Raw genomic sequence first — 25398 nt, forward strand, 5'->3', positions numbered from 1 at the left:
CTGTCTCTTAGGATCTCTTGGCCATGTTACACTCATGTGACACGATAAATAAATAAAGAGGAGGAGGTTACCTATAGCCAACAAACCACAGGGGGCAAGACTCCCATACCACAGACCAGTGGTCCCCAACCTTTTTATCACCAGGGACCGGTCAACGCTTGATTTTACTGAAGCCCGGGGGGGGGGGATAGTCTTTCACTGAGGGAAGTTGCCACCACCACCTGAGCCCCTGCTCCACTTGCTTTCCCACCGGCGCCCCTGACTTCCCACCACCCACTGGGGGGCGCTGCCAGCAGCAGCTTTGCAGTGCCATGCCGAAGGGGAACCCCAGCCTTGGCGGCCGCTGGAGAGCACCAAAGTTGAGCCGGTGGCAGAGAGGCAGGGCAGCCCCCAAGGCAACAGCCAGGGAGGAGGACGAGGAGGAGCCATGGCCCGGTACCGACTGATCTACGGACCGGTATCGGTCCCTGAACTGGGGGTTGGAGACCGCTGCCATAGACTTAAGCTCCCTAGAACAGCATGAATGAGCCAGAACCCCACATACCTGGCTTTATTGCCATCCCACAGGCTGTGTGCAGATGATCTGATACAGCAGCAAGTACCGATAAACCCTTTAACTATAGCAACGACAAGCCAGATTCAAACCAGTCCGTTCGACACCACATAGCTCAGGCAGACCCTTCCCAGGGCAAAATCCGAGGAATGAAATTGACGAGACAATATTCGGTTCAGGGAAACCGAGGGATGATTGTGTGGTAACAGGCTGTGGATGAGAAACTTTAGAAAAGCACACTTTTCCAGATTTTTGAAGAAGTGTGCTTGCACAGGAAAGCTCACACCCTGAATAAAACTCGGTTGGTCTCAAAGGTGCTGCTCGACTGACACCTTGTTCTGCTGCTTCAGACCAACATCGGTACCCACTTGAATCAATCTGAGAAAGGCAGCCCTGCGTTTTCCCATTCCTTTTAAAAAAGTGACATGAATAGCCATGCAATACCCCTCAGCGTTGCACAAAAGAGAAAACACTGTCCCCTTAACAGAGCGATTAAGGAAGGCACAGGACGATATGCTAGACACGAGAGCTTGGGCAGGCTTGTTTGTTTTTTAATTGTACTAAAAGACTCCAGGAAAGAATAGGCGCTATAAAATTTACTGCCTATTTATGGCTAAGATGCAATGCTTAAAAAGAACCAGATCTTTTTCTTTTTTTTGGGGGGGGGGTGGAATTTAAAATTGCATAAAGAAACCTCTCTGAACCAACAGGAAAGAAGCTAGGGAGTAGCTGAATGATAAGAGGACAGTGTAGTGTCTCTCAGCCTCAGACTACAGAGGGGGCTACCAGAGAGCTTGAGTGCTAGATAGGTCAGTGCCCTAGTATCCTCCTCCCTCTCACTTTATGTTGATGTTTGATTCAAATGGGTAGCCGTGTTGGTCTAAAGTAGCACAATAAAATCAGAGTCCAGTAGCACCTTTAAGACCAACACTTCCTGCCTCCTTTTTGCATCGCTGTCTCTCACCCACACCTCTTGTCTCCATTTTGGCAACAGGAGAGGAGGAGGCATCCCATTATGCCTCTCCGCCCTAACTAGCTAGATTAGGACTCTCTCTCTTCACTGTGCTATTCAGGAACATAGTTCTTGTAATACGGAAGATATATTAGATTGAAGAAGCTTGCTTATTTTGTTCATTTCCCCCTCACCTGAGCTCTCACAATGGAGCATGTGGCTGATGCTGTAACTTAGCCCTGAGCACTCTGCTAATTAAAGGGAAATATTACTCCAATATTTCTGAAAACCAGGAGTTCCTCAGCACAGGGAAGAGATATACCAGGGCCTCTATGCATCTCTTGTTTAATGGAGAAAGGCTAATAATTTACTTATTAGCTCTCAACTCAGGAAATTGTTTCGATGAGGTATTAAGCTCTTCAGAAACAAAGGCAGCCCAATTTAATTTGACTTTCACCTCACCTTCTCAGGAAATGAAGCAGACAAACCTATGGATGGAAATGTGACAGATGCCAGAAGACCTGTTCAGTTGTTACAGTTCTGGCTTTTGCCTTCTGTGTTTACGATTTTGGCTTTCCAGCACCACAGGATTATTGTGGCCCTCCCAATACACCTGGTCACCGTTTTGTGAGACTAGGGCAACATGTGCCTCACCTGGCTTCAGTATGTGCAAATCTGTTTCCTTGAAAAACTGGGCCGCTGGCTGTATGAATGGAAACCAGAAAATAGGTACATGGTCCTATTAATACAAAACGATACCCCTGTGTATAGAGAGAAATAGGCACAACACTCTTGTCTCCTTGAACGGTTGAACTGTCAAAATTGCAATGGCTTCCTTGAAAGAAACCATCTCTCTACCTTGAGCAGAGCAAGAAGATGGGCCCAGGATACCAGTAAGACAGAGGAGGGTTTGGAGTTAAAATCACAGAACCATAGAGTTGGAAGGGGCCATGCAGGCCATCTAGTTCAACCCCCTTCTCAATGCAGGATCAACCTAAAGCATCCAGGATAAGTATCTGTTCAGCTGCTGCTTGAAGAATATCACCACCTCCTTAGGCAGCCAATTCCACTGCTGACAAAGGCCTGTCCATAGATATAGGCTCCTTCTCCCCCCCCCCCCATTCATATCAGTGTTGGCCAATCATTATTTCCAGCTGCAGGACCAACCCTGGCTTAGAGACAGCAGTGAAAGGCCCCCCCTCACTATTTTGGGGGAGACTGTAGGGTGGCAAATTTATTCAAGGCATCTGTAGCATCTGTGCAGGAACAAAACTGTTCTCTTTAAGGCAAGTGGAGATCAGCACCCCACACATGCTCAAAGGTGCAGAAGACTGTGTCATATCCACTCCAGATCGGAAGAGGCAGGGTTTGAACAGCATTGCTGGGGAAAGAGGGACTTTGTAAGATCCACAGACGCCACCTGTTTATTGATCCCCGATCTTCAAGCACTTGCTCTCTGCTGGCTCACCCTGGATTCCTTTCTTCTGTCTTCCTTCAGCTGATTTTCCAGAGTCAGGGTTGGAAACCAAGCTGACCTGAAAGAGGGCTGGAGAATCAAAAGGACCCCCAGGGAGTCAAAATTCAGGACGTAAATGTAAAAAGGAGTACAAACGCAGAAGATTGGCTGAAATTCTAGTCTCTTTTGGGACATTTTTCTGGAATCATCAAGCAGTATTGAAACATTTAACCCCCCCACACACACACACACACACAAATCAGAACAATCTGAAAGGGAAGGAGCACCATTCCTAGGCAAGGGATGCCAACACCCATCGTTTGAAACACCAGTGCCATCTAGTGACGATGAAAAGCACTGCAAAGGTTCCTCAACCTGTTTCAGGGGTGGCCAAACCCCTGCTCAGGTGCTCAAGAAGAATATTTGACAGGCAAAGTGCAGCTTGCAAGCAAACAGGCCCTAAAGCCCGTACGTATGTCAGGCATCTTTTCTTTGAATGTCTCCCCCTGCCCCCGACCCCCAACGATTGACCATTTTCCTCAGCACACTCACATTACCCACTTGGTCCACAGGTAGCCGCTGCCCGTGATTGGCTGTGGTGCTGAAGAAAGGGAGTGTGCCAAGATCTACCAAGGACTTTGGAAGCCTATGGAGGGAGGGGGGGGGAGGGAGAGAAATGAATGCAGATTAGCAGTCACGGACTGCTCCCTCACCCATCTCCGCTTGCTTAACCACCTTGCCCAAATGGCCTCTTTGCAGGGGGGCGGGGGGGGGGGGCAGGGGAGATCTTCCTGGATGGAAGAGCCACACATGTTGCTACTTGCCAAAGAAAAGGAGGGCAGTCTGCACAAAGGGGGACACTTCACAGCCTGATGTGAGATGTGTTTACTCAGCCACTGAGTCGCACTGATTCCAGCAGGGCTTCCCTGGGCATCCTGACTTAGGCTACTAATTTGCCTAAGGGGCAAATGGCCCCGACTTAGAACCACACATGCATCCTTAGCAACCAGTCCTGTTGTTCTGCTAGAGCCTACCCCACCCCCAAGTCAGTGGGAACAGGACTGTGGAGTCAGGAATGTCCGATTGTGTGCCATGGAGAACAGTTGTTCCATTTGGTTCGATCCCGTGGGAATGGTAAAGGGCTTTATCACCTCCTCTTTGTAGCCTCGCAACAGCGCAGTGAGGGAGGGGTGGCTGATCCAGTGAGCTCCGTGGCAGGTGCTAGTAGACACTCTACATTTTACACGGCCCTGGCTTTCTGATTAGATCAATGAGGCTGTTCGTGCAGCTGTGCTACTTCTACCAGGAACACAAGCCGAAAGCAGCAATGGTCCCTCCCCTTGGGCAGACAGCCCAGGAACAAGGGTAGAGGTTGGCCTCGTTCTGTTAGGCGCCCAGCCTTAGTACTTTATTATTGCAAATCCAAACAAGTTCTGCAGCACCCACCCCCGCAATATGAACAGAGGAAACTCCCCAGTTCTTTTCTTGCAATCATTTTATGGTTCATCCAAGTGACATTAATTCTGAAAATCTCTTGCATGATTTGTCTCACTATGAAAAAGGCAAACTAGCAATGATTAAGAGCTGGTTTTTGGTACCCTGCTTTTTACGACCTGAAAGAGTCTCAAAGTGGCTTACCGTTGCCTTCCCTTCCTCTCCCCACAACAGATGCCCTGTGAGGTAGGTGAGGCTGAGACAGCTGAGAGAACTGTGATTGGAACTCTGAGAAAACTGTGACATGCCCAAGGTCACCCAGCTGGCTGCACGTGGAGGAGGAGTGGGGAATCATACCTCGTTCTCCAGATGAGAGGCTGCTGCTCCTAACTACTGGCTCTTTAAGTACAATATTGCTATAAGGTGGGGCACTGGTTTTAAAAGGGCATGGAAATGCCTTTCGCTCTGCCATTTCCAAAACACAGTATGTTTGGCCAGTGAGCTGGCCAATGCATAGAAAGTGACCCAAATATAAAAAGAGGTCCCTGCCTAAGAAACATTAGATTTCATCAGTATCTTATGGCAACATAAGCAGACTGAAAAACAGAGGATGAAGATGTATTAGTGAAAAGGGGCTTAGCCAAAGGCTCTGTAGAAAAAGTGGGGTTTTAAGGTGACAGAACAAATTCTGGAACAGTTCCAGGTGTGAGAAACCACAAGGAATGCTGGGAGAGGAGCAGAGGATGTTCTGACTGGCTGGCTGGGAGTACAGAAGAGAGGCATGATGGGAAATAAGGGCAAAAACAAAGCATCCCATTGAAAATCCACCCCTTTGCCTTCTCATTCAAAACTTTCAAGTGTAACTCTAAGCCCAGTAGACTGCCCAGTAATACAAAGCAGTCTCCACTGCAAATTTCTCCTCCATGATTGTGAGCTCTTCCTTTTCTTCTCCCGGCCGCAAGTCTTCAGAGCTTGCTGAGTGGTACCTCCCCAGGTTCTCTCTGGAGCCTCCAGACCACCTCAACCCTGCCAGACACCCGGTCCAGTTCCTGGAAGCCGCTCAGATCCCTGCTTCGGATGTAGGCCGAGAGAGCCGGCTGCAAGACTGTGATGGGGATGCTGAAGTTCAGGTGGGGGTAGGTGGCGCCAATGCTGTTATCCCTCGTGTTGCTGGCCACAATCCCTGAAGTGGGGGGAAACAAAGTTTTAATGCTCCTGGTTGTTGTGGGTTTTCTGGGCTGTGTGGCCGTGGGTCTGGTAATTGTAGTCCCTGACATTTCGCCAGTAATTGTGGCTGGCATCTCCAGAGGTAGAACACAGCAACATGGGAATTTCACACGTTAGCACAGAGAGATTGCCATCTCGCCGTGTCTTGCTTTTGAAGATGCCAGCCACAGTTGCTGGCAAAATGTCAGGGACTAAAACTACCAGACCCACGTGCAGACAGCCCGAAGGATCCCCAACAGCCAGCTGACTCCAGCCATGAAAGCCTTCGACACTGCATTTAATGCTCCGCTTGCATTCAAGATCTGAACAACAGAAGGCTGCTAAGATGTACAGCATCCGCTGTACAATGAATAGTGAGACCCGCAAGAGATGCCAGGAAATCTGCCCAAAATGGGGCAGTGGAATTGCATCTGGGAAAACAAACCACTGGCTCTTCTGTGACATCTTGGAGGTGGTTTGTACAGGAGCAGAGCAGCTGTCAAATGAGGGTCAGCTGCCTGAAACACCTCAGCAGAGACACATTATTACCCTCCCTTTGTACAGGGGAGAAACAAATGTGCAGGTAGAACTTTGGCTGCATAGTATCAAACAGGGCAGCTAGCATTGAAGGGATCGAGTTTGGCATTTTAAACTGTTTTTTGGGTCAAATGTATTTATGTTGTATGATACGTAGAGAGGAACCAGCCCCTGCTGGGAACATGGCCTAGCGTTGCCAAGCGGCGCAAATTACTTCTGTTACATGTTAAGAGCTAGGAATGAGTCTTCTTGAAAAGAAAACAGCACATCGGCAAACAAGAAGTTCTGCATCAGCACCTGATTTCCACACCTGTCCAGGGAAGGGAGAAGAGGAAGCGGCTGCCTACCCAGCAGTTCCCCGCTGCGTGTGGCAAAGAGAGCCCCTCCGCTGGAGCCGCCCTGAACAGCACAGGTGGCCTGAAGCATCACAGGCTTCTCCTCCGCCATGATCACGGCCGACAGGATCCCTGAAGTGACCGACGGGCCACAGGCCTGGCCAAAGGCACCAAACCCCACCATGCTGACATCTTCCCCTGGGAGAAGAAAAGACATACTGCCAAAGTCAAACAAGAAGAGCTGGTTTTTGTACTCCACTTTCCATTGACTAATCCAAATGAGTTCCTCTCCCCACAACAGGCCCATTCTGAGGTAGGTGGGGCTGAGAGAGCTCTGAGAGAACTGTAACCTGTCCGGGAACACCCTGCAGGCTTCATGAGTCTCAAAGCAGCTTACTTTCGCCTTCCCTTCTTTTCCCGATAACAAGCACCCTGTGAAGTAGTTAAGGTCCGGTCTGGATGGATGTTTCGGTGCATATAATGAGGAGACAAGATTAAAACTTTGTTTGGGGGCCAGGTGGAAGCTCTTGGCTACCCCACCACATGCTGCTCATGACAAACCCCTCATTACCATGGACTCCCAACACATCCTCCAGATTGCTCCACAATTTCAACTTCACACTTACTCTTCAAAGAATATTCAGGGGGAAGGGTTGTTTTAATAGCAGGAACATTAAAAGAATTACAAATAAGGACGGAGAAGCTGAGTAATCACTTTAGAGCCCAGATAAAAGGCCCCAGAAATATACTAGCCCCCACCCTCAAGCACTTTCAATTTTTTGAGTAGAGGCACCTGGAAATTTTGGACAGCACTAAACACTCAAATTTTATTATTTTTATTATGGAATTAGTTAAATGCTCTTTATAATAAGCTTTTACTCACTCAAAAAGTGTAACATTCAAAATTCCAAAGACCTGTTTTCCCAGTTCTTTGATTGGAAACATTAGGAACTTTGGCAGAACACGCTATTCCATCTAACTTTTTTCTTTTGGAATAAGTGAAGTTTTCTAAGGCAACGTTAGGTGTCTTTTGCAGTTCTCTCTTGCTCTGTTTAATCTGGCTTGCCAAAACCAATTTAGGCTTTTGCATTCCAAAAATATGTCAATGAATACAATAACTAAACAACAAGCTGAAGCAACAAAATAAGTTTAGGTTTCATAGCAAGCTTCTCTTTTGCCCGAAATGTCTATTCCTTATACACAACACCCCATGGAGTGGGGTGGACAGTTTGCCGATGGCTTAGAAATTTCCAGAAACATTACCCTTCTAGATCCGCAAGCACCTACCTTCATAGAAACTGGATGCTAGAACGGGATCTACAAACGTGGATAAGCCATCTTCCAGTTCTAGTAGGGCGATGTCATAGGGAGAAGCATCCTGTGTCGCAAACACCACTTTCCCTCTTGTCACCAAGGCCCTAGGAGCAACCAGAGGCAAGCTGTCAGGGGCCACAGGTGCAGATGATGACAGCAACATGATCCCGCAGTGGGTCCTACCTCCTGCAAGCAAAGCTGCACCTGTAGAAAAGAGTAAACCTGCCTCACTTCTCTTGATGCAGCCTGCCATGCCCCCCCCCCAAATATACATGGGGGAAACAAAGGGAGGAGGGATTAGACAGGGTCACACATTCTTCTCTTCACACTTGTGAAACTGTTTTGCAGTCGCTCAACTGACAGGAGTAAGACACATGAACAAAGGGTGTAACCCACCAAAAAAGGGTCTTGTGTGTTCCCCTGGTATCTCTGAAGAGTGAACGACACTCTGATGCCGGGAATGTTGCCTTCAGACCAGGATCCACTGATTTCACCCAACCTGCAGAAGCACTACTGATCTTGAACCTGAAGGCCAAGTTAGACTGGGAGCAAGTCCCAGAACTCAGCTGTGGGCGCTCTTCACAGTTTTGAGGGGCACAAGAAAAGCCAACAAAAAAGTAATGTCTAAAGCAGGCCCCAATTTACTTTTCATTTTCTTCAAATCAAATTCAACCATAACTACATGACAAGAAAGCTACCCAGAAAGTTATTTTAGATTTCAATGAGTGTCTCGGCCAGAGTTCAAAAACCTCCCCTTTCTAAGTGTGCGCCTTGTGTATTATCTCTGTACTCCTTACAGGAACTTATTTGCTCAGGTCAGAGGTTAACATGGGGACTCCATCCTCTCATCTAAGCCCTTTGACCTCCTCAAAGGCCTGCATGTGAGGGACATCCGAAATGAGCTTGAGGATATGAAGAAGCTTAACAATCTGGCTGACTCGTAAAGGCCAAGCAACCATAGGCCCAAGGATTGGGAATCTCACCACCAACGAGAGAATCCAGACTTACCGCCCAGAGCTGGGCCGAATCCTCACTCGGACCCTTGACGCTCCGCTGACCACATGGCGACAGGTCAGTACAACCCTGGAGCGCACCATCACCCCAGACCCCCAGGACTGTCCACACTCCACCAGAACGACAGCGGCCAGCATCTGCCGGAGGGGCCCATCTGTGGCCAGGGCCCTCTTCCGATCCGTGGCCACCGGCGGCAGCGCGGGTAACGGGATGTTCGGAAACAAGCCGGGCTCCGAGAGGGCGTTGCGGATGCTCTCCAGGACGCAGTCCAGGGCGCACACCAGGGTGAGGCCCACCCACTCGTTGGACTTCCAGCACAGCGGCGCCACGATGAGCCCCACCAGTTGCGGGCCGGCGGCGGCGGCGGAGATGGCGAAGACGGCGCCGCCTTCGGTGCCGGGCAGGCAGCGGGCGTCGGTCAGGATGAGGGCGTTGCCTTCCCCGGCCAGGTTGCTCACGATGCCCCTGCTGAGGGTGTTGAGGAAGATGTCCGGGCAGAAGGCGCCGAAGGGGGAGCCGCAGGCCAAGAGCGGGTCCCCTTGCCTCAGGCGCGCCGCCGGCATGCAGCTCCCGGGGGCCGCCCCGCGACAGTCGCCGTCCAGGAGCCGCAGCACGGCGAACCAGGGCAGGAAGCGCAGGAGCTCCGCCTCGCCCTCCTCCTCGCCGCCGCCGCCGAAGTGCCAGTGGTCGGAGGGCGCGAAGGGCCCGGCGAAGGCCTCCTGGAAGCGGCGGCAGGGCACCAGCAGCACGAGCGCGGCTTCGTGGCTCGCCAGGCCGCCCGGAGGGGCCTGGGCGCCGCCGGAGAGCGGGCGGAACTTCAGCGCCGGCAGGCGGCCCGCCGACTCCTCGACGGCCCTCCGGGAGCCGGGCGTGCGGGCGGAGGCGGCGGGCCGGAGCACCCGGATGCGGAGGCCCGGCGAGAAGTCGTCGGGGAGCAGCAGCGCCGGGCGCCGGGGCCCGTCGGCCAGCAGGAAGGGCGCGAAGATCCCCGCGTGGCACACCACCACGCCCGCGCTCTGCGGCAGCACCACGCCGCTGCCGCTCCACGGACCGCCGCCCACCGAGCCGGGCGCCTCGACGGCCACCACGCAGCCCGCCGCCTCGCCCGCCCGCCGCCAAGCCTCCGCCATGCCGGCCCGGGCAGCGAGCGAGGAAGGGCACCCGCTCGCCCCAACCAGCCAGCCAGCTGCCGAGGGAGCCGGAGGGCCGGCCAGACGGACGCGTCGCTATTGGCTGCTCCCTGCAAAAGAGGGCTGCGATTGGGTGACTCGGCCGCTCCTGCGGAAGGGCTCTCTGATTGGCTGCCTTGGGACCGGGATGGGGATCTGGTCGACAGAGTTTGACAGGTGGAGGGTCTCGCTGTGACTCCAGGGGCGCCTTTAACACCAACCACATTTGGTGACTGATGAGGAAATCGAACTTCAGCACCAAAAGTGGACATATGGAGAACAGTGGTCCCTTACCACCTCCACATCTCATTTCCTACTCTTTTTAAAACCATCCTGTTCACACCACTCAAAGTAACATAGAACATTCTGGAAGTGGAAAGTACCTAGGGATGCTTATACACGTGTACACATGGCTCACCAGCTGGAAACACATCCCCACATACTGCCCCTTCAGTGCCAGCCAGGTACAGATACCCTTAAGACAGAAATCAAACACAAACCTGGGAGGAAGATGTATACACTTTTAATTGATTGACAATATTGCAATTATATGGATAGCTAAGCACATATAGGCTCCCTGGTTTGAATGAGCCTATTTAAATACAATCAGTGTCTATTTACATACAACCAGGCTGTAAAATCTGAACTATATCCAGAGAAGAAGATAAAAATTTAAAGGGCTACACAACTGGTGTTTGTGTCAAATTTGTTGTCTTTCTACAATTCTTACTCCAACAATCCATTGCTGCCAATACTTTTCTCTGAGCAGGGTTCTGATAACAGATCGCTACAACTGGGAGACGTTTCTAAAGGAAAGCAAACAGGAAGCCCCTTTGACCTCCAACATCCTCGCAGGCATATTGTGGGAATAATATGTGGAGTACAGAAACATGTACACTGTTGCCCTGAGCTTCTTTGAGAACTGGTGGGATAAAACTCCAGCAACTATTGTATTGCTTTTAAAAAGGACACATGCACAGAGATTTACATATAGTGGCATATTCTTGGTATCACAATTCCTTGTACCAAATTAATTTACTTCATTCACACCCCACCTTCCCCCTCAACAGGGACCCGAAGTGGCTATCCTCACAACAGCCTTGAGAGGTAGGTTATGCTGAGGGGTATGTGACTGGCCCAAGCCTTCATGGCAGAGGACAATCAGGTTAAATGCTCAGCCATCAGATGGCAGCTAGATGGGGCTCCGTTTTAGGTCTGCCAACTTTGGCCTGTGAAATATATGGAGACTATGGTAGGGGGGAGCCGGGATGGGAAGGACTTGGGGCACGGAGGGGTCCACCCTCCAAAGCAGCCATTTTCTCCAGGGGAACTGATCTCTGTCCCCTGAAATTGAGCTATAAAACCAGGGGATGAGGACTGGCATCCCTACTCCCCATGCAACACGGGGGAGGCTTGTACACGTGTACAGGTGGCTCACTCGATGGAAACACATCCCCACGCACCGCGCCTCCAGTGGCAGCCAGCTCCATCCTCTCCCATCAGATCCGCGCAGTGAGGCAGCCTCCGAGAGCCCCGAGACTCTGCGGAAAGAGGAGCCCAGACAAAATGGCCATCCCGGACCAGGGGCGCGAGCTGGGGTGGGCCGCACTCCCCGCCGCTTGCATCGCCATGGCAACAGCCAGGTAGCGCCCTCGCCCCGACTTCCGGTGGCAACGGACGTACAAGGGCTTGCGGCGCTTCTATCGCGCAGGCGCAATTGTATGCCGCCGCCTTACAAAAAAAAGGCTGCCAACTTCCGCCCCTTCCTTCCTCGTTGAGGCCATAGAGATGAATGAAAAGAGACGTTGCGCTCCCACCTCTCTTAAGGTTCCGAGTAGAATCCCTCAGCGAGTGGCAACAAAGGTAGAAATGCAGAAGAATATGACCCCCCCCCCCCAAGGAGGGCTAGTTGCTCTCTTCTGAAATAATCGTGACCTCGATTCCCCCCTCCACATAATACGTTACTGCCTCTTCTTCCAATAATGCTGGCAGGTCTGGTTTTGCTTGCTCTTAAAACATTCCAGAATTCGTGGAAGAGGCATTATAAAAACAATGTATCACAACACATTCAAGCACACCGCCGTGCATTAGATCTGTATGGGGCAGCAGTATCTATTGCGGATGGTGGTGCTTCTCTGGGATTTTGGATGGAGGTCTTTCACATCTCCTTCTACCGAAACCTTTTGGCTGGAGGTACCTGGGATTGAATCTGGGAGCTTCATGAAGGTTCACTACCAACTGCCATGCCGACCCCACAGAGCTTACCAAAAATGGGGGCCTCATAGTTCAGTGGTAAAGCACCTTGCATGGGACCAGGTGAAAGTCGGGTTGAGATCGTTTTAAATAGATACTCGTGTAGTCATTTTTATATGGAAACAAAACAAAAATACTGTCGTGCTGTATATCACGTCAGTCCCAGCCTTCCCCCCCCCCCCGCCCTCCCCAAGTCCCACTGGCTGTCTGGCTTACAACAGGCTGGCACTTCTTCCACATGGAAGAAGTTGGAGGGGGATGCAAGCCAGGGGTGGGACAGCCTACTTGACTGGCCGTTCACTGGACAGCCAGTCATGTAGGTCATGAGTCCTAACTCCTCCCACCACCCATCAGGCTTTATTTATGTTACAGATAGTTCAGTTCTGGAATGGAATAAATACTGAAAATGCAGCTGTGTTTCACAGCATCCCATGCAGAATCTACCATTTTTTAAATTTTAGGTAGGAAGGGCACCAGGCGATGTTGCAGCACAAACAGGATACAACTGAATCACATCTGCAAATTAGGCTCTGGTTACAATGAATTCCGATGTTCACTCACTCTTTTCAAGGTACCTCCTCATCCAAAATGGTTTTCTTCCTTTCCATAACTACTTTGACACCTGAAGCAGAACACTTGATCCCTTGATATACTGAAAGAATGGCTAAAGGGAAAAATTTAATCTTAATATTTTTCAATTTAACAGAAAACCGAAAGCAGATTGTTCCGACAGCCATAAAAATATTGAGAACGCTGTTGTGCTTCTTAACCTCCTCCCCCAGCCAATGTTTAAATCACTATTATGGCCACATTCAGTCCACTGAGTGTGAAAGTGATTTCTTTTTGTAAAAAAAAAACCTTTATTAAAATGTTTTTGGATACAGACAAATCTCTCTGCAAACATGTTTCACGTTTCCAGGAATGGGAAGTTAAAACATTTTGCTAACAGAATGATGTTCTCTAGACTGTCCAATCTGTAGTCCAATTTCTAACGTATATATTAAAACTTTATATCCATACATCAAGGTGTTAAGACTTGTCTACTGACAGTACATGGCAGGCAGAGGGGGGGAGGGAATGGGCGGAGCCATTCACAGTCACTTTCTCCAGTGGCCAGGATGGCCACCTTCATAGAAGGCTGTGCTCTGACTGGGCACCCATCTTATGGCTCTGCTGACAATGTCTTTTTTAAGCTTGGAACCAGAACGTGCCATTTCAGGGAAGGGTTAGCAAGTCTCGTGTTGATTTAACAGGAACCTCCCTTTTGCATTCCTTGATTGTAACAGCCCAGAACAACCGAGAACTTTAGGTGCTCGGTACTGGAGACAGGGTCTGATCATCAAAGTCAAGAGTATTGACTGGGTCACTATAGTTTGGTGTGGTTCTCTAACACCTCCTTGGCACCAAACTCATAGGCACTTTGGCCCAAGTGAGTGTCACGGATAGATGAGTGACGATCCTACTACAGAAAACCCACAGACTTCAGAGAGACAGGATTAAAAGAACTCAAACTTCCATGGCGATATATGCTGCCATTTGGGTGGTGAAGACACAGGCAAACAGGTACAAAATGACTAACATTCTAGAAGTAGGAGCAGTCTTGATCCTGTAGTCAGACTTCTGTCTAGTTACCAATTTCAGGAACAGTCTGCTATTTCACGGTTCTTCCAATCAAGGTTCAGTATTACTGTCTTGGGGGACCTACCATTTTGCGCTTTGCAAGCCAGACCTATGAACATGTATAACTTAAGTGTTTCATTTCTGCAGTACAGTCAACTCATCACACTGACAGCAAAGGACAGCTGCATTACAGATGGCAAGAGAGCATTCTCCAGGGGACCACTTGGCACTCAAGGGTTTATGCAGCTTTAGGTTAAGTTGGAACGAGCTGACATGCCAGAGCATTAGGCAAAACTGACAGATTCCATGGTTGAAGTAACTGCATTTTCCACACTTGCAGGTAACAGGCAATCACCCCCAGCACAAGAAACTTTTTTTTTGGGGGGGGGGGGAGGGCTTCCAATTGTCAAGGATCTTAAACCTCTCTTTCAGTGAATTAATTGTTAAGACAAAGGGTACAGGACCACGGCAGCCAATCAAATTACAATACACAATTCACAGCTTCGATATATCTGTCTGCAGAACAAGTGCCTGAAGCATCGCAGCCTACGTTCCACCTGCTACGTTGCTGTGTTGCATTTCATGTTTCGTAACAGAGTCAAGATCTAAGCCAAGATGCTTCCAGACCACTAAGCCACTTTGAGAAAGAAGTCTTACTTTTTAAACTTTTTTTTTTAACTAAAAATGAAGATGTGGAGACAGGAATGGAAATTCAAACACAAGCTCTGTTGAATATAAAAAGGGGTTAGTTTACATTAATAGCATTATGATATGCATTATGTTGGAACGCTTTAATGCTATAGGAACCCGATAAAACAAATTCATGATTCCTACTGCAGCGTGCAGCAATAGCTCGCAAGGTAGAACAAGTCTGAGAATGCTGCTGCGGCAAAAGAGATGGCTGGTGAGAAAGTGATCGTAATGTGCAGAGGTGGGCAAAGGTGAGTAACCGTTTCAGACTCCCAACCCCATGAGGACATGGAAAACATGAACAAGTGTGTCTGTGTGCGTGCTCAGGTCCCCCCACCCCACCCCCAACTAAAATCCCAGTAAATTAAAAAGGAAAAAACAAAATCATTGCACAAGTTCAGTCCCAATAGCACAGTCTTCATGATCAAGCAGTATGACACGGCACAACCATCTCAACAGGTAATTAAGCCCCACTCTGTTTACTAAAGAGTTTGAATATCATGATAGCTGGTTCAATAATTTGGGAACTACCTAAATACCCTTAAATAGATGTTTTTTTAAAAAAAAATCATAACCGAGTCTGGCCTAAACAAGATGAATGCTAACTGGAAAAGAGAAAAAAAAATCTAAAAGGGACACCATTTACATTAAACACTTTCTTTAAAAAATATAATCGCTTTCTTTGAAGTCAATTGGCCACAGTGGTGAGACATATTCCCTTTTTCAGCCACTAGAGTACCGTGCGCAGAGCTTTGCACCCCAGCTCACCAGCCCCATTGTAACTGAAAGCCATGGCTTCCACAGGAAGCCGTGGCAACCGGAAGTGACAACCTGCACCAGTGTACAGAGTGTAATCTTCCAGGCAAGAGGAAAAGAACTGTGTCACCACTGTGATGTAGGGCAACTGAAGACAGGAATCTCTGGGTCACTGCCAGTATGTGGTCGGAGAGCCTTCCATGTTCTAATAGAAAAGTCCATAAGGAAGCTGTGAATAGGATAAGTCCGGAAGTAGATCCATCTCTCCAAATATCAGTCAATGTACTGCGATAGCCAACGGAAACCTTCCCCATAGCCTTGTCTCTTCAGTACGCTACACATGAACACTTCCATGGGGCGCGTGTTCAAGTCCTTCAGTGGCACATTTCCCTGGAAAGTCAAGCAAGACTTCTGTTATAGTTGGCTTTCAAAACAAAGAATATACAAGAAGTTGCCTTATACTGAATCGGACTACTAATCCACCAATATCAGTGAGGTCTACTCAGACTGGCAGCAGCTCTCCAAGATCTCAGGTGTTTTACATCACCTACCGCCTTTTAACTGGAGATGCAGGCTTTGAACCCTGGAACCTGCTGCATAGAGACCAGAGGCTCTTCCACTGAGCCACAGTCCCTGCCTTCTAAATACAAACAACTTTTGCTTAACGTTCATCTGCTCTAGTTTGACATATGACCATCCTATCTATTAAGTGCCACAACTGCATAACAAGACAGGACTCCAGAACTGCATCTTACAGGATCTATTTATTTATAATTTAACTTTTACACTGCCCCTCCTTGCTAGCGGTCTAGGGCAGTTTGCAAGAGCTAACAATAACACTTCACAATGTTAAAAGTTTAATAAACACGTGAAAACATATGGTATTAACAAAATAGAGTATGCCCCCATAAAAGAAGGGGGGATCATAGAGAAGACAGGAGAGGCCCATTTAGTATTTAGGCCACCATGGCCCCATCTGTAGGCCTGGCAGAAGAGCGCCACTTTATAAGCCCTGAAGAACTTTGACAGCTCTGTCAGGGCCTGGGTATCTGGTAGCTTATTCCATCAGGCTGGAGCCAAAGCTGAACAGGCCCTGGCTCTGGTAAAGACCAGATGGACATCTTTGAGGCCAGAAATCACCAACAGGTTGGTATTTGCTGAGCGTAATTCTTTTTGGGAAACATTTATCGACAGAAGCAGATGCATGGTAACACAAACGGTGTGCTGACTTTAAATCAGTGAAAAAAATCTTTCCTCACATGCATGTTTTACTAATTCCTCTACTCAAAAGAGCAAGAGGGGCAAGCTAGATGTATTTCCATTAAGCTCTTGCAAGCCTCATTGGAAGGTATGTAATTTTATTACAGCTGCATCTAACAGACAGATTGAGAGGATATTTGTAGCAATCCTCCAGTATTTTAAAAGCCACTAAAACTCAAATTTATTTAGGCATTAATATACCACTTTTGTCCCCAGCAGAGAGACAAAGTAGTTTACAATGTTATTCTCCCTTGCATTTTACCATAAGACCTCTGTGCGTAGGCCAGGCTGAGAGTCAGTGACTAGCCCAAGGTCACCCAGCAAGCTTTCATGGCAGAGTGTGGATTCGGACACGAGTGTCCCACCTTACACTGTTACAACTAGACCATATGGGCCTGGACCTTGAAATATACTTCGATCATGAGATGAGAAACTTTTTAAGGATGTGGATTCTGTAACTTGACACTATTTTGTCTTATATCATAACCAGATTTATTACTTACCTTTCCTGTGGTCTGTCCATAAAGTCCAAAAGTTTCTCGCAGCCTCTCCTCACTGATAGCTTCTGGTCTGTCAATTTTGTTACCCAAGATAAGAATTGGCACATTGGATATTGTTTCATCAGTCATTAGTGCCTATTGATAAAAAAGAAAAGGACTCTTGTCATAAAACATTTGGAGCAAACAAGTCATGATTGTAGATAACCCTATTTTCAATAGGAACTGCTGAAAGTAATTTCTTGACATAAAGTATATGTAAGTTTGCCCCAAGATTTCTTCTATTATGGAATCTCACCAAACTTTATTAAGGCCTCATGTTACAGCAGCAGCATCTCAAAATAAAGCTTGTCTAAGTTAGAACTCTCAGGACATTTTGGAAAACAAAATATTTTCTGTGGACTAGAAGGAGCTAGAAAGTCATCAACTCCCTGATCTACAATATGATCCTCCACATACTAACTGCCTTTTAGGGCAATCCAGATGCTGATTTTGGTACTTTTCTGACCTATCCGAGCTGAATCGCTCATTGCTGCACTTTAAACTGTTCAAATCAATTGTGCCTGAATTGCAATTCGGCCAGTTTAAAGGAAGGTGGGGAGGCAGAGCACATCAAGCAGATCATGTGTCTTTTAAATTCCTCCCCCCCCCTTCTATGGCAGAGTCAACACTCTCCACTGCCAGAGAAAGCTTGGGAGAGGGGAGGGGCATATAAAGGGCCCACCCAGCTGATCATGACACATCAGCTGCTTGGCCTGCCTTTTAAATGCCTCCCCCCACTTTTTCAGGCAGCACCTGAGAAGGCAGAGGGAGCATGCCAAGAACTGATGTGTCATGATTGGCAAGTCTTTTAAATGCCTCTTCCCCTCCTCATTAGCAGTGGAGAGCACTGATGGTGTCAGAGAAGGCAGGGGGTAGGCATTTAAAAGGCCTGCCAATCAGCTGATTGTGACACATCAGCTGCTTGGCATGCCCTTTAAATGCCCCCCCCCCCCCCCGCTTTCTCAGCCAGCAGAGACTAATCCAAAACAGTACAAATTTTTTCCTGTGTATATGCTTGCTCCTAACAGGCCAGAGGGCCACAAGCAAGGAGCAAAAGTGGTCAATGTTAGTGCCAAAACTAGCTAAACCAGGTATCCTTAATTATAGTACTGCAAAGGCTCTGCAATGGTACTGCAGTGTGGGGGGTTTCAAAAGGTGGCCAATTTGACCTGCCCCCCTTCTCAAAGGGGCCAATGATGGGCTTGGAGGGAGTAAGGAGGGGAGGGGCCCAGACCATTTAAATCTTTGTTAGCTGAGGCTCCTCTCACTTCTTGAGGGGGCCATGGCAGGGCGGTTTGACATCACTTCCTGGTACCTTGAAGCCTTAAAAATATTTCATTAGGTTGAAAAAGGCTGAGCTAAACAGATGGTATAGCTTTTTAAAATTCAGCTCATGTTTTTATTTGGAATAATGTACTATATTTTTCCCATTTGAACACATAGTATGCCTTAAGACAGTTTCTTGAGGAAAAAATATTCTGTATAACTAGGAATAGAAAATGTAATGGCAGTTCCATCATCAGTTAAAAATGGTACATACATTAAGCTCCACTTTGGATTCTGTAAGACGTTGGTTATCTGCAGAGTCCACTAAAAAGACAATCCCATTAATTGCTGGTAGATAATTCTTCCAGACGCGTCGAGCTACAAGGGAAAAATATTCCTGTAAAGCCACATTCTAAGAAGCGATATAAACGCCACAAGCAAAGCTTGATGAAATCAAGGTGAGTTTAAAGCTTTTTAAAATCTCCAGTAAGCTATCAGAACAGAAGCCCACAACAGCTACTGGTATTTCACAATTATTCTTTTGGCAAATATAAATTTTGTCCTCTTTTATGTTATCTCACTAATTTGAAACAAGTTTCAAATGAAGTTTCAAATGGATTCACTTGGGTACTAACTGTTCATATTCGTATGATTACATCATGACAGTAAGTGGTTTTGTCTTACTGTCTATCAGTGTATGCCTCCTGCAATACTCAATACTAACATATGCAGGAAGTTCTATCAGGAGGAATTCTACAGCCATTTCCATAACCACAGTGGCACTTTATACATGTTCCATGATGATGGAAATATCTGTGGGTTGTCTCCACGAGTAGCATAATTCATACGAGGCTTGTGCTACACACGTCATTCCACTGGATCACCCTATCCAAATAAAGAAATGTAGTACTTTGTCTCAGGATATGGTAGTATTTTGTCTCAGAAGAAGAATGTGCTGTCAAGTTGCAATCAACTCATGGCTATCCCATCCATGAGACATTCTAGGCAAGAGACAAACGGGTGGTTTACCATTGCCTGCTTCTTCATAGTAGCCTTGACTTCCTTAGTGGTTTCCAATCTAAATACGAACTATGATTAGGGTTGTGCACGGCGGCGTCGGAAGTGGCCACTCCATCCCACCGTAACCAGCACCTCACCATGCGCACCCTCCCTCCCGCGGTGAGGTGCTGGCTACGGCGGGCTAGAGCGGCCACTTCAGACGATGCCGTGCACAACCCTAATCATGACCAAGCACTGAAGAGCTCCGGCAAAGGCAGACTATTGACATTTGCAACAAAGAGAAAAATTTGTAGGGCTGAACAACAGCTAAGTAACTCCCCCTTTTTTCCCTTGCACATTTCATGTTTCAATATTTTCTTTGCTACACCTACCTAAATGGTGCAAATGGAGCAGGTATGTATTCTCTGTTCCGTATGTTTGTTTGGAGCAGATATGTGTTCTCTGTTCTGTATGTTTGTTTGGAGCAGGTATGTGATCTCTGTATGTTTGTTTGGAGCAGATATGTGTCCTCTGTTTTTGTATGCTCATACCACCTTATCTTGTTACAGGAGAGGTCCCCAACCTTTTTGGAATTCTGACAGTTTGGTGTTTGCAACAACAAAATGGCTGCTATAAAGAGGTGGAGTCAACTACAAAATGATTACCACATCTTAAGTTCAATAACATAGTGATGTGTTGGCAGCTAGTGCCAAAGCCAGTTAAGTCTCCATTAAAAAATATCTGCACAGATAATCAAGTCTCCGTCAACCAGAAGCCTTGCTGGGCAGAAGAAAATTTAGCTCATTAAAGAGCACACAAGTGAAATTCATACGTGAAATCTACTAAAACAAATCAGAGAACATCAACATATAAAGGGAAGAAGGACGCAAATTCTAGAACATCAACATACCCAAGACTCATTTGTTCTACTTCAAGCCAATGATATCTAGTCTAACAGAATAATTCACGCAAAGAGAAGCATAGCATCTGCTAGATTTACCTTGCTCATGGCCACCAAGATCAAAAGTTGTGAATGTCATTCCAGCAATGGTCAACTCTTCTGATGCTGGAGAAGGAAAATGACTTATAAATCACAGTAACATTGGTTCTGATGATTATTGTTTTACGTAAAAGTTCCTGCTGCCAGAAGCAGAAGACATTCAAAATATGCAACACCACAGCCCACATTTCATAATTCAAGATTTAGAATAATTACACCCATTCTCTGTCCTGGCCCCCACCTGGTGGAATGAGCTCCTGGAGGAGATCAGGGCCCTGACGGAACTAAAACAGTTCCGCAGGGCCTGCAAAAGGGAGCTCTTCCGCTAGACATTTGGTTGAGACCAGCCGTAACCAACATCATCTACAAGGCCCCTGCTGCCTCCCTCCCAGAAATCCATCAATGCGTTCTGCTCCTGGAACTGTTGCACTGTTACTATTGTTACAATTATCAGTTAATAGTATTAATGTTATGGTTATCTATATGTTATAGATTGTTTCTTGTATTGTTTTCTATGTTTTATGTAAACCGCCCTGAGCCTCCAGGGAGGGCAGTATATAGATATAATAAAATAAATAAATTTTTGTACTAAGAACTTTGAGGCTTTAAAGTATCATATAGAAAGCCATGTGCAGTAACAGAACATGTTCTATACCAGTGGTACCCAACTTTTTTATCACTGGGGACAGGTCAAAGCTTGACAATTTTACAGAGGCATGGGGGAGGGGGTAGTCTTTTGCCAAGGGATGTTGCCGCCACCTGAGCCCCTGCTCCACTTGCTTTCCCGCCGGCGCCCCTGAATTCCTGCCGCCCTGGGGGGCACTGCCAGCCATGGCGGCCACTAGAGAACACCAAAGGTGAGCCGGCGGCAAAGTGACAGGGCAGCCCCCGAGGCAGCAGCCGGGGAGGAAGACGAGGAGGAGCTGCGGCCCAGTACTGACTGATCTACGGTCTGGTCCCGGACACCGGACCGGGGTTTGGGGACCACTGTTCTATACAATCTTGTGCAAGCACTATCTCAACACATAAGGACTGATAAAAGCTTAAGATTCTAATCCTTTTTTGGATGTGCTCACCGACAATGAGGACTTCTCATCATGCAACTTCAGTAAAGAACTATGCTAAACCTTTGATCCACAATTGGAATTTTTAAAAGCAGGAGGACTCTACTTTGTAACAATAAACTAGACAAAACTTACTTGGATGAAGTGTAGGGACATGCTGACCCAATCTGTCATCTTTTAGCATGTGCAGAAGAGTGGTTTTGCCAGCATTATCCAAACCCAAGAAGACTAACTTTCCTGACTTCTTGTATAACCCTGCAAGAGAGAATGGTACATATCTGAAAATGTTACTCAAGATGGTGAAAACAACCAAGGGGAGACTGTGAAGCATTATGGGATGATCTTTAAATTGGGTGAGAGGGCAACAACATAGCAAATAATGTGCACCTTGATTTTAAATAGATGCTGATGGAGTCTGAACAATTCAGACAAAAAGAACTTGGGGTTGTAGCAGAAAGCTGTGTGCAAAAGCAGTGAAGAGGGCAAATTCCATGTTAGGAATTACTAGGAAACGAACTGAAAAACAGACAGTCAATATTGTGATGTCCTTGTACAATGTTACGGTGCAGCCTCATGAGGAATACTGGATGTTTTGGTCACCGTAACTCAAAAAGAATATCACAAGAGTTGGAGAGGGGGAACTGAAGACTAATTATTTCCTAAGATAACTTGTTAGCCTCATCTCCAGTGCTATTGTTGATGCTGCTCCATGTAGAAGGATTAGGCTGGAAACAGGGATTTGCTATTTCCTCTTATCATGTACCCAAATGAGCCCTATTCTATTATCTAGGATTTACTTTTTGCTTCCTTGGTATTAGATTGTGTGGAGTTCTGCTGCAAGACTGCAAGGTCTTGGTTTTGTGGTTGCGTGATTACCCTTATTCAATTTGATAACATACACTTAGAACAGAAGAGAGAAGCTTAGGAAAGGATTATAAATTAGCCAGGTTTAAGTATTAAAAATTTAGCATGGCGTCCAAAGCAGATTAGGCGTGTGGTTAAAATGGCATACAATCAACTGATAAATGAAAGACCAAACGATGTTGCAAGATTATAATCAAAACAAAAAGGAATGGGGGAATCAGTGATTAGACATGCATCATTCCTCATAGCCATCAGTAGCAGCCTGCATAAAAATACCAGTATAGGCACACTCTTATTAGAGGCATTTGAGCATACATTTTTGTCTTAATATTAAACTCAAGATCTGTTCATAGGAAAACTTCTAAAATTTTACCTAGAAACTGCAGCACACTGCTGAATCCATTGTAAATCCATTCAAATATAAACGACATTGTGGGAGATCAACTGCCTGGGGGAAGAAACGTATTTGGTTGAGTGTCTTGCTGTAAATTGGAACATTTATCTATCACATTTACTTATATTCTAAAACACTGCTAAGCCTGATATCCAGCTACCAGCAGGAAAAAAGCTGAAACGTAGTTCTGCTCAGATTTAAGGATAGGAGGAACAAATCAACACATCTCGACGCAAGAAGGAAAAACCATCAGCAGCTCACACAATACCCTCTATGTTCTCAATTCTCTGTACTAGTATAATTTACATGCAAGGTGGCTAAAATAATCTCATAAGTGAAAGAAACATTCAGTTCCAAGGAAATAAATAAGACTACTTCACTACTCTTTTTATAGAACAGTGTGCTTACTACATGCAACTGAGGGGAGCCACTCTGATTACAACCATACATACTACAATTAAAAGGATTAGAAAGACATAAAATGGCTTTACTTATCATTTTAATAGCAACACTAAAGATCTTTCAATGTGTAAGCAGCCAAAAATCAAAGAGCACTGGTGGACTCTAACATCGGGAAGGTGATTTGGTTGGCATTTGCCTCACAACTTCTTCATATACCCCAAAATGGATTTATTTGACAGGGAAAGCTACTTGTTAATTCCAACAAAATGCACCCACCCACCATTCTCTCTCAAGACAGAATTGGATATGCTGACCTGAAGCCTCCCTCCGTCAACACTATTTAATGGACCAAACAGGACCAGAAATTTAATACAAGCAGCCTCCCCATATCCAAAGCTTGTTTTCACTTTAAAAGTTTGGAGCATGGAAACTGATAAGCATGATAAATCTAGATGGCTTCATATTCTGATATAGGTTTTCTTTTATAAGTAACTCAGAACACTTCGGGAAGTTATAATGCATCCACAATAAGCAAATTCACATTCTATTTCCCTGCCGACAACCTTGATGACTAACAACCGAAGGCCAAGCAGTACTGGTAAAAGTTTCCCCACACCTTTCAAAGGTACAGAAATCCTACGGAGGGGAAGATGGTAGTCCTAGAATACTGGAGACACAGAAAATCAACCTGGGGTGGCGAAATACTTCTAGCCTTCAGAAAGCATATTACCAAGTGAGGATCTGGCATCCCCACGCACAACCTGCCCTGGAAGGCCGCTAAGGAGACGGGGGGGTGTAAACCCAGCCTCCCCCAAGGGGGCTCTTATCGAGGAAGAGGAGGGGGGAGTGGAGACACGACCCCGGAGCCTGGATCTGGCCGGGGCGGCGGGGGCTGCGTCGGGCGGGCCTCCATGGCAGAACCGGGGGAGGGCTCCAGTCCAAAGCCACGTCGCGCGGTCATGGCTGAGAGATTCCCTCCCCCACCCCCCCGGGGAAGCGCGTCAACCCTCACCAGGGAGCCGGGAAAGAGGCAAGGCCGGCTCTTGTCAGGCGCGCACCCCCCAGCCACGGCTCCCCTCCTCCCGCCACCGGCGCTCCTCCCCGCCCCCACCCCGCCTGCGTGTCACTTGCTCTTCCCCCTCCCACCGGCTCAGGCCCGGGCCAATCAGCGCCGCCCTCCGTCTGGGCCCCCTCCCGCGCCTCCCCCTCACCTGCCCCCGCGACGGCCCCCGCTCTCTTCCCAGCCACGAACGCGACGACCGCGGCCCAACGGCTGCTCCCCCCTCTGGCTCGCGCTCGTTCTGTCTCCCCCTCACCTCGCTCGCTGCTCGGCCGCCAGCGACACGCCGGAACTACGTAGGTCCCCTCCCGCCGCTACTTCCGGTGGGAGGCAAGCAAAGCAGCCGCTGCGTTGGCCGCCGGGCCTCGCGCTACGTGTCCAGCGGACGCTGCCATGACGACAACGGTGACGTTCAAGCCCCGCCCCCTGGGCGACTCACGTGGTCTCTGGTGCCGCGGCTTCGGTGGAGGGAGTCAGTTAGCCGGGGGTGACTTTTGAGTGGTCGACCTTTTGCCCCGGTCCTATTTTACTCCCACAAGCCTGTGAGGTGGGCCAATCTGAGAACTAGTGTGGAGTAACGACCTCTTATCTGGGCAGCCGGGTTTGATTCCCCCCTCCTCCACATGCAGCAGCTAGTCACAGTTCTCTTAGAGCTGTTCTCGCAGAGCTCCCTCGGCCCCACCTACCTCATAAGTTGTCTGTTGTGAGGAGAGGAAGGGAAAGGTGTTTGCAAGCTGTTTTGGGACTCCTTCGGGTAGTGAAAAGTGGGGTATACGACATTAGGTCTTCAAAGAGTGTGGCTGGCCCAACAGGCATAATGACAGAAGTGGGCACTGCTTATCTGGGATGAACTGGGAGTGACCCTAGACTACACTCCCAAGAAAATTTCAGGTGGCTTAAGACTCTTGTGGTGCAGAGTGGTAAGGCAGCAGTCATGCAGTCTGAAGCTGTCTGCCCATGAGGCTGGGAGTTTGATCCCAGCAGCCGGCTCAAGGTTGACTCAGCCTTCCATCCTTCCGAGGTCGGTAAAATGAGTACCCAGCTTGCTGGGGGGTAAACGGTAATGACTGGGGAAGGCACTGGCAAACCACTCCGTATTGAGTCTGCCATGAAAACGCTAGAGGGCGTCACCCCAAGGGTCAGACATGACCCGGTGCTTGCACAGGGGGTACCTTTACCTTACCTTATAAGAGAACCTCTAAAAGAAATATTCAAGTTCAACTCTGAATTTGATCCAAGAAAGCAACCTGAATGTGTGTAA

At 47.7% G+C, this 25398-nt stretch overlaps 2 protein-coding genes across 9 annotated transcripts; both read right to left on the minus strand.

The window, feature by feature from the left end:
- Positions 1 to 4438: 4438 nt before the first annotated feature.
- On the minus strand, positions 4439 to 10257 carry TYSND1 (trypsin like peroxisomal matrix peptidase 1). Of its 6 annotated transcripts, none has more exons than XM_077350469.1 (4): positions 8796 to 9983; positions 7761 to 7891; positions 6449 to 6671; positions 4439 to 5578 (listed from the first exon to the last, which is right to left on the minus strand). In XM_077350469.1, the coding sequence occupies exons 1-4, from the start codon at positions 9929 to 9931 to the stop codon at positions 5551 to 5553; spliced, it is 1518 nt and encodes a 505-aa protein (XP_077206584.1). In that variant the 5' UTR covers positions 9932 to 9983; the 3' UTR covers positions 4439 to 5550. The 6 variants fall into 6 exon arrangements, 4 of the variants coding, with proteins under 4 accessions (XP_077206584.1, XP_077206583.1, XP_077206582.1 ...); XM_077350468.1 differs by having other exon boundaries at positions 6436 to 6671; XM_077350467.1 differs by having other exon boundaries at positions 6486 to 6671; positions 8796 to 9974.
- A 2802-nt stretch (positions 10258 to 13059) lies between these two features.
- Positions 13060 to 24471, minus strand: SAR1A (secretion associated Ras related GTPase 1A). 3 transcript variants are annotated; one of them, XM_077350471.1, is made up of 7 exons: positions 24394 to 24471; positions 22655 to 22729; positions 21553 to 21672; positions 20354 to 20419; positions 18629 to 18732; positions 17053 to 17184; positions 13060 to 15679 (listed from the first exon to the last, which is right to left on the minus strand). In XM_077350471.1, the coding sequence occupies exons 2-7, from the start codon at positions 22710 to 22712 to the stop codon at positions 15563 to 15565; spliced, it is 597 nt and encodes a 198-aa protein (XP_077206586.1). In that variant the 5' UTR covers positions 22713 to 22729; positions 24394 to 24471; the 3' UTR covers positions 13060 to 15562. The 3 variants fall into 3 exon arrangements, with proteins under 3 accessions (XP_077206586.1, XP_077206588.1, XP_077206587.1); XM_077350473.1 differs by lacking the exon at positions 24394 to 24471 and adding an exon at positions 24289 to 24390; XM_077350472.1 differs by lacking the exon at positions 24394 to 24471 and adding an exon at positions 24090 to 24177.
- Positions 24472 to 25398: the final 927 nt, after the last annotated feature.

The sequence above is a fragment of the Paroedura picta genome, chromosome 8, assembly GCF_049243985.1.
Source record: "Paroedura picta isolate Pp20150507F chromosome 8, Ppicta_v3.0, whole genome shotgun sequence".
In the NCBI taxonomy this organism is placed as follows: Eukaryota; Metazoa; Chordata; class Lepidosauria; order Squamata; family Gekkonidae; genus Paroedura; species Paroedura picta.

Excerpts from the sequence above, each read along its gene's own strand:
- TYSND1 (XM_077350467.1), bottom strand. The coding sequence starts at position 9,931 with ATGGCGGAGGCTTGGCGGCGGGCGGGCGAGGCGGCGGGCTGCGTGGTG. Across the intron at positions 7,892-8,795 it reads ATTCGGCCCAGCTCTGGGCG|GGCCTTGGTGACAAGAGGGA; the intron begins GTAAGTCTGGAT and ends GGTTGCTCCTAG. Across the intron at positions 5,579-6,485 it reads ACGCAGCGGGGAACTGCTGG|GGATTGTGGCCAGCAACACG; the intron begins GTAGGCAGCCGC and ends CCCCCACTTCAG.
- SAR1A (XM_077350471.1), bottom strand. The coding sequence starts at position 22,712 with ATGTCGTTTATATTTGAATGGATTTACAATGGATTCAGCAGTGTGCTG. Across the intron at positions 20,420-21,552 it reads TGTCCCTACACTTCATCCAA|CATCAGAAGAGTTGACCATT; the intron begins GTAAGTTTTGTC and ends TTCCTTCTCCAG. Across the intron at positions 17,185-18,628 it reads AATCCAAAGTGGAGCTTAAT|GCACTAATGACTGATGAAAC; the intron begins GTATGTACCATT and ends TTTTATCAATAG.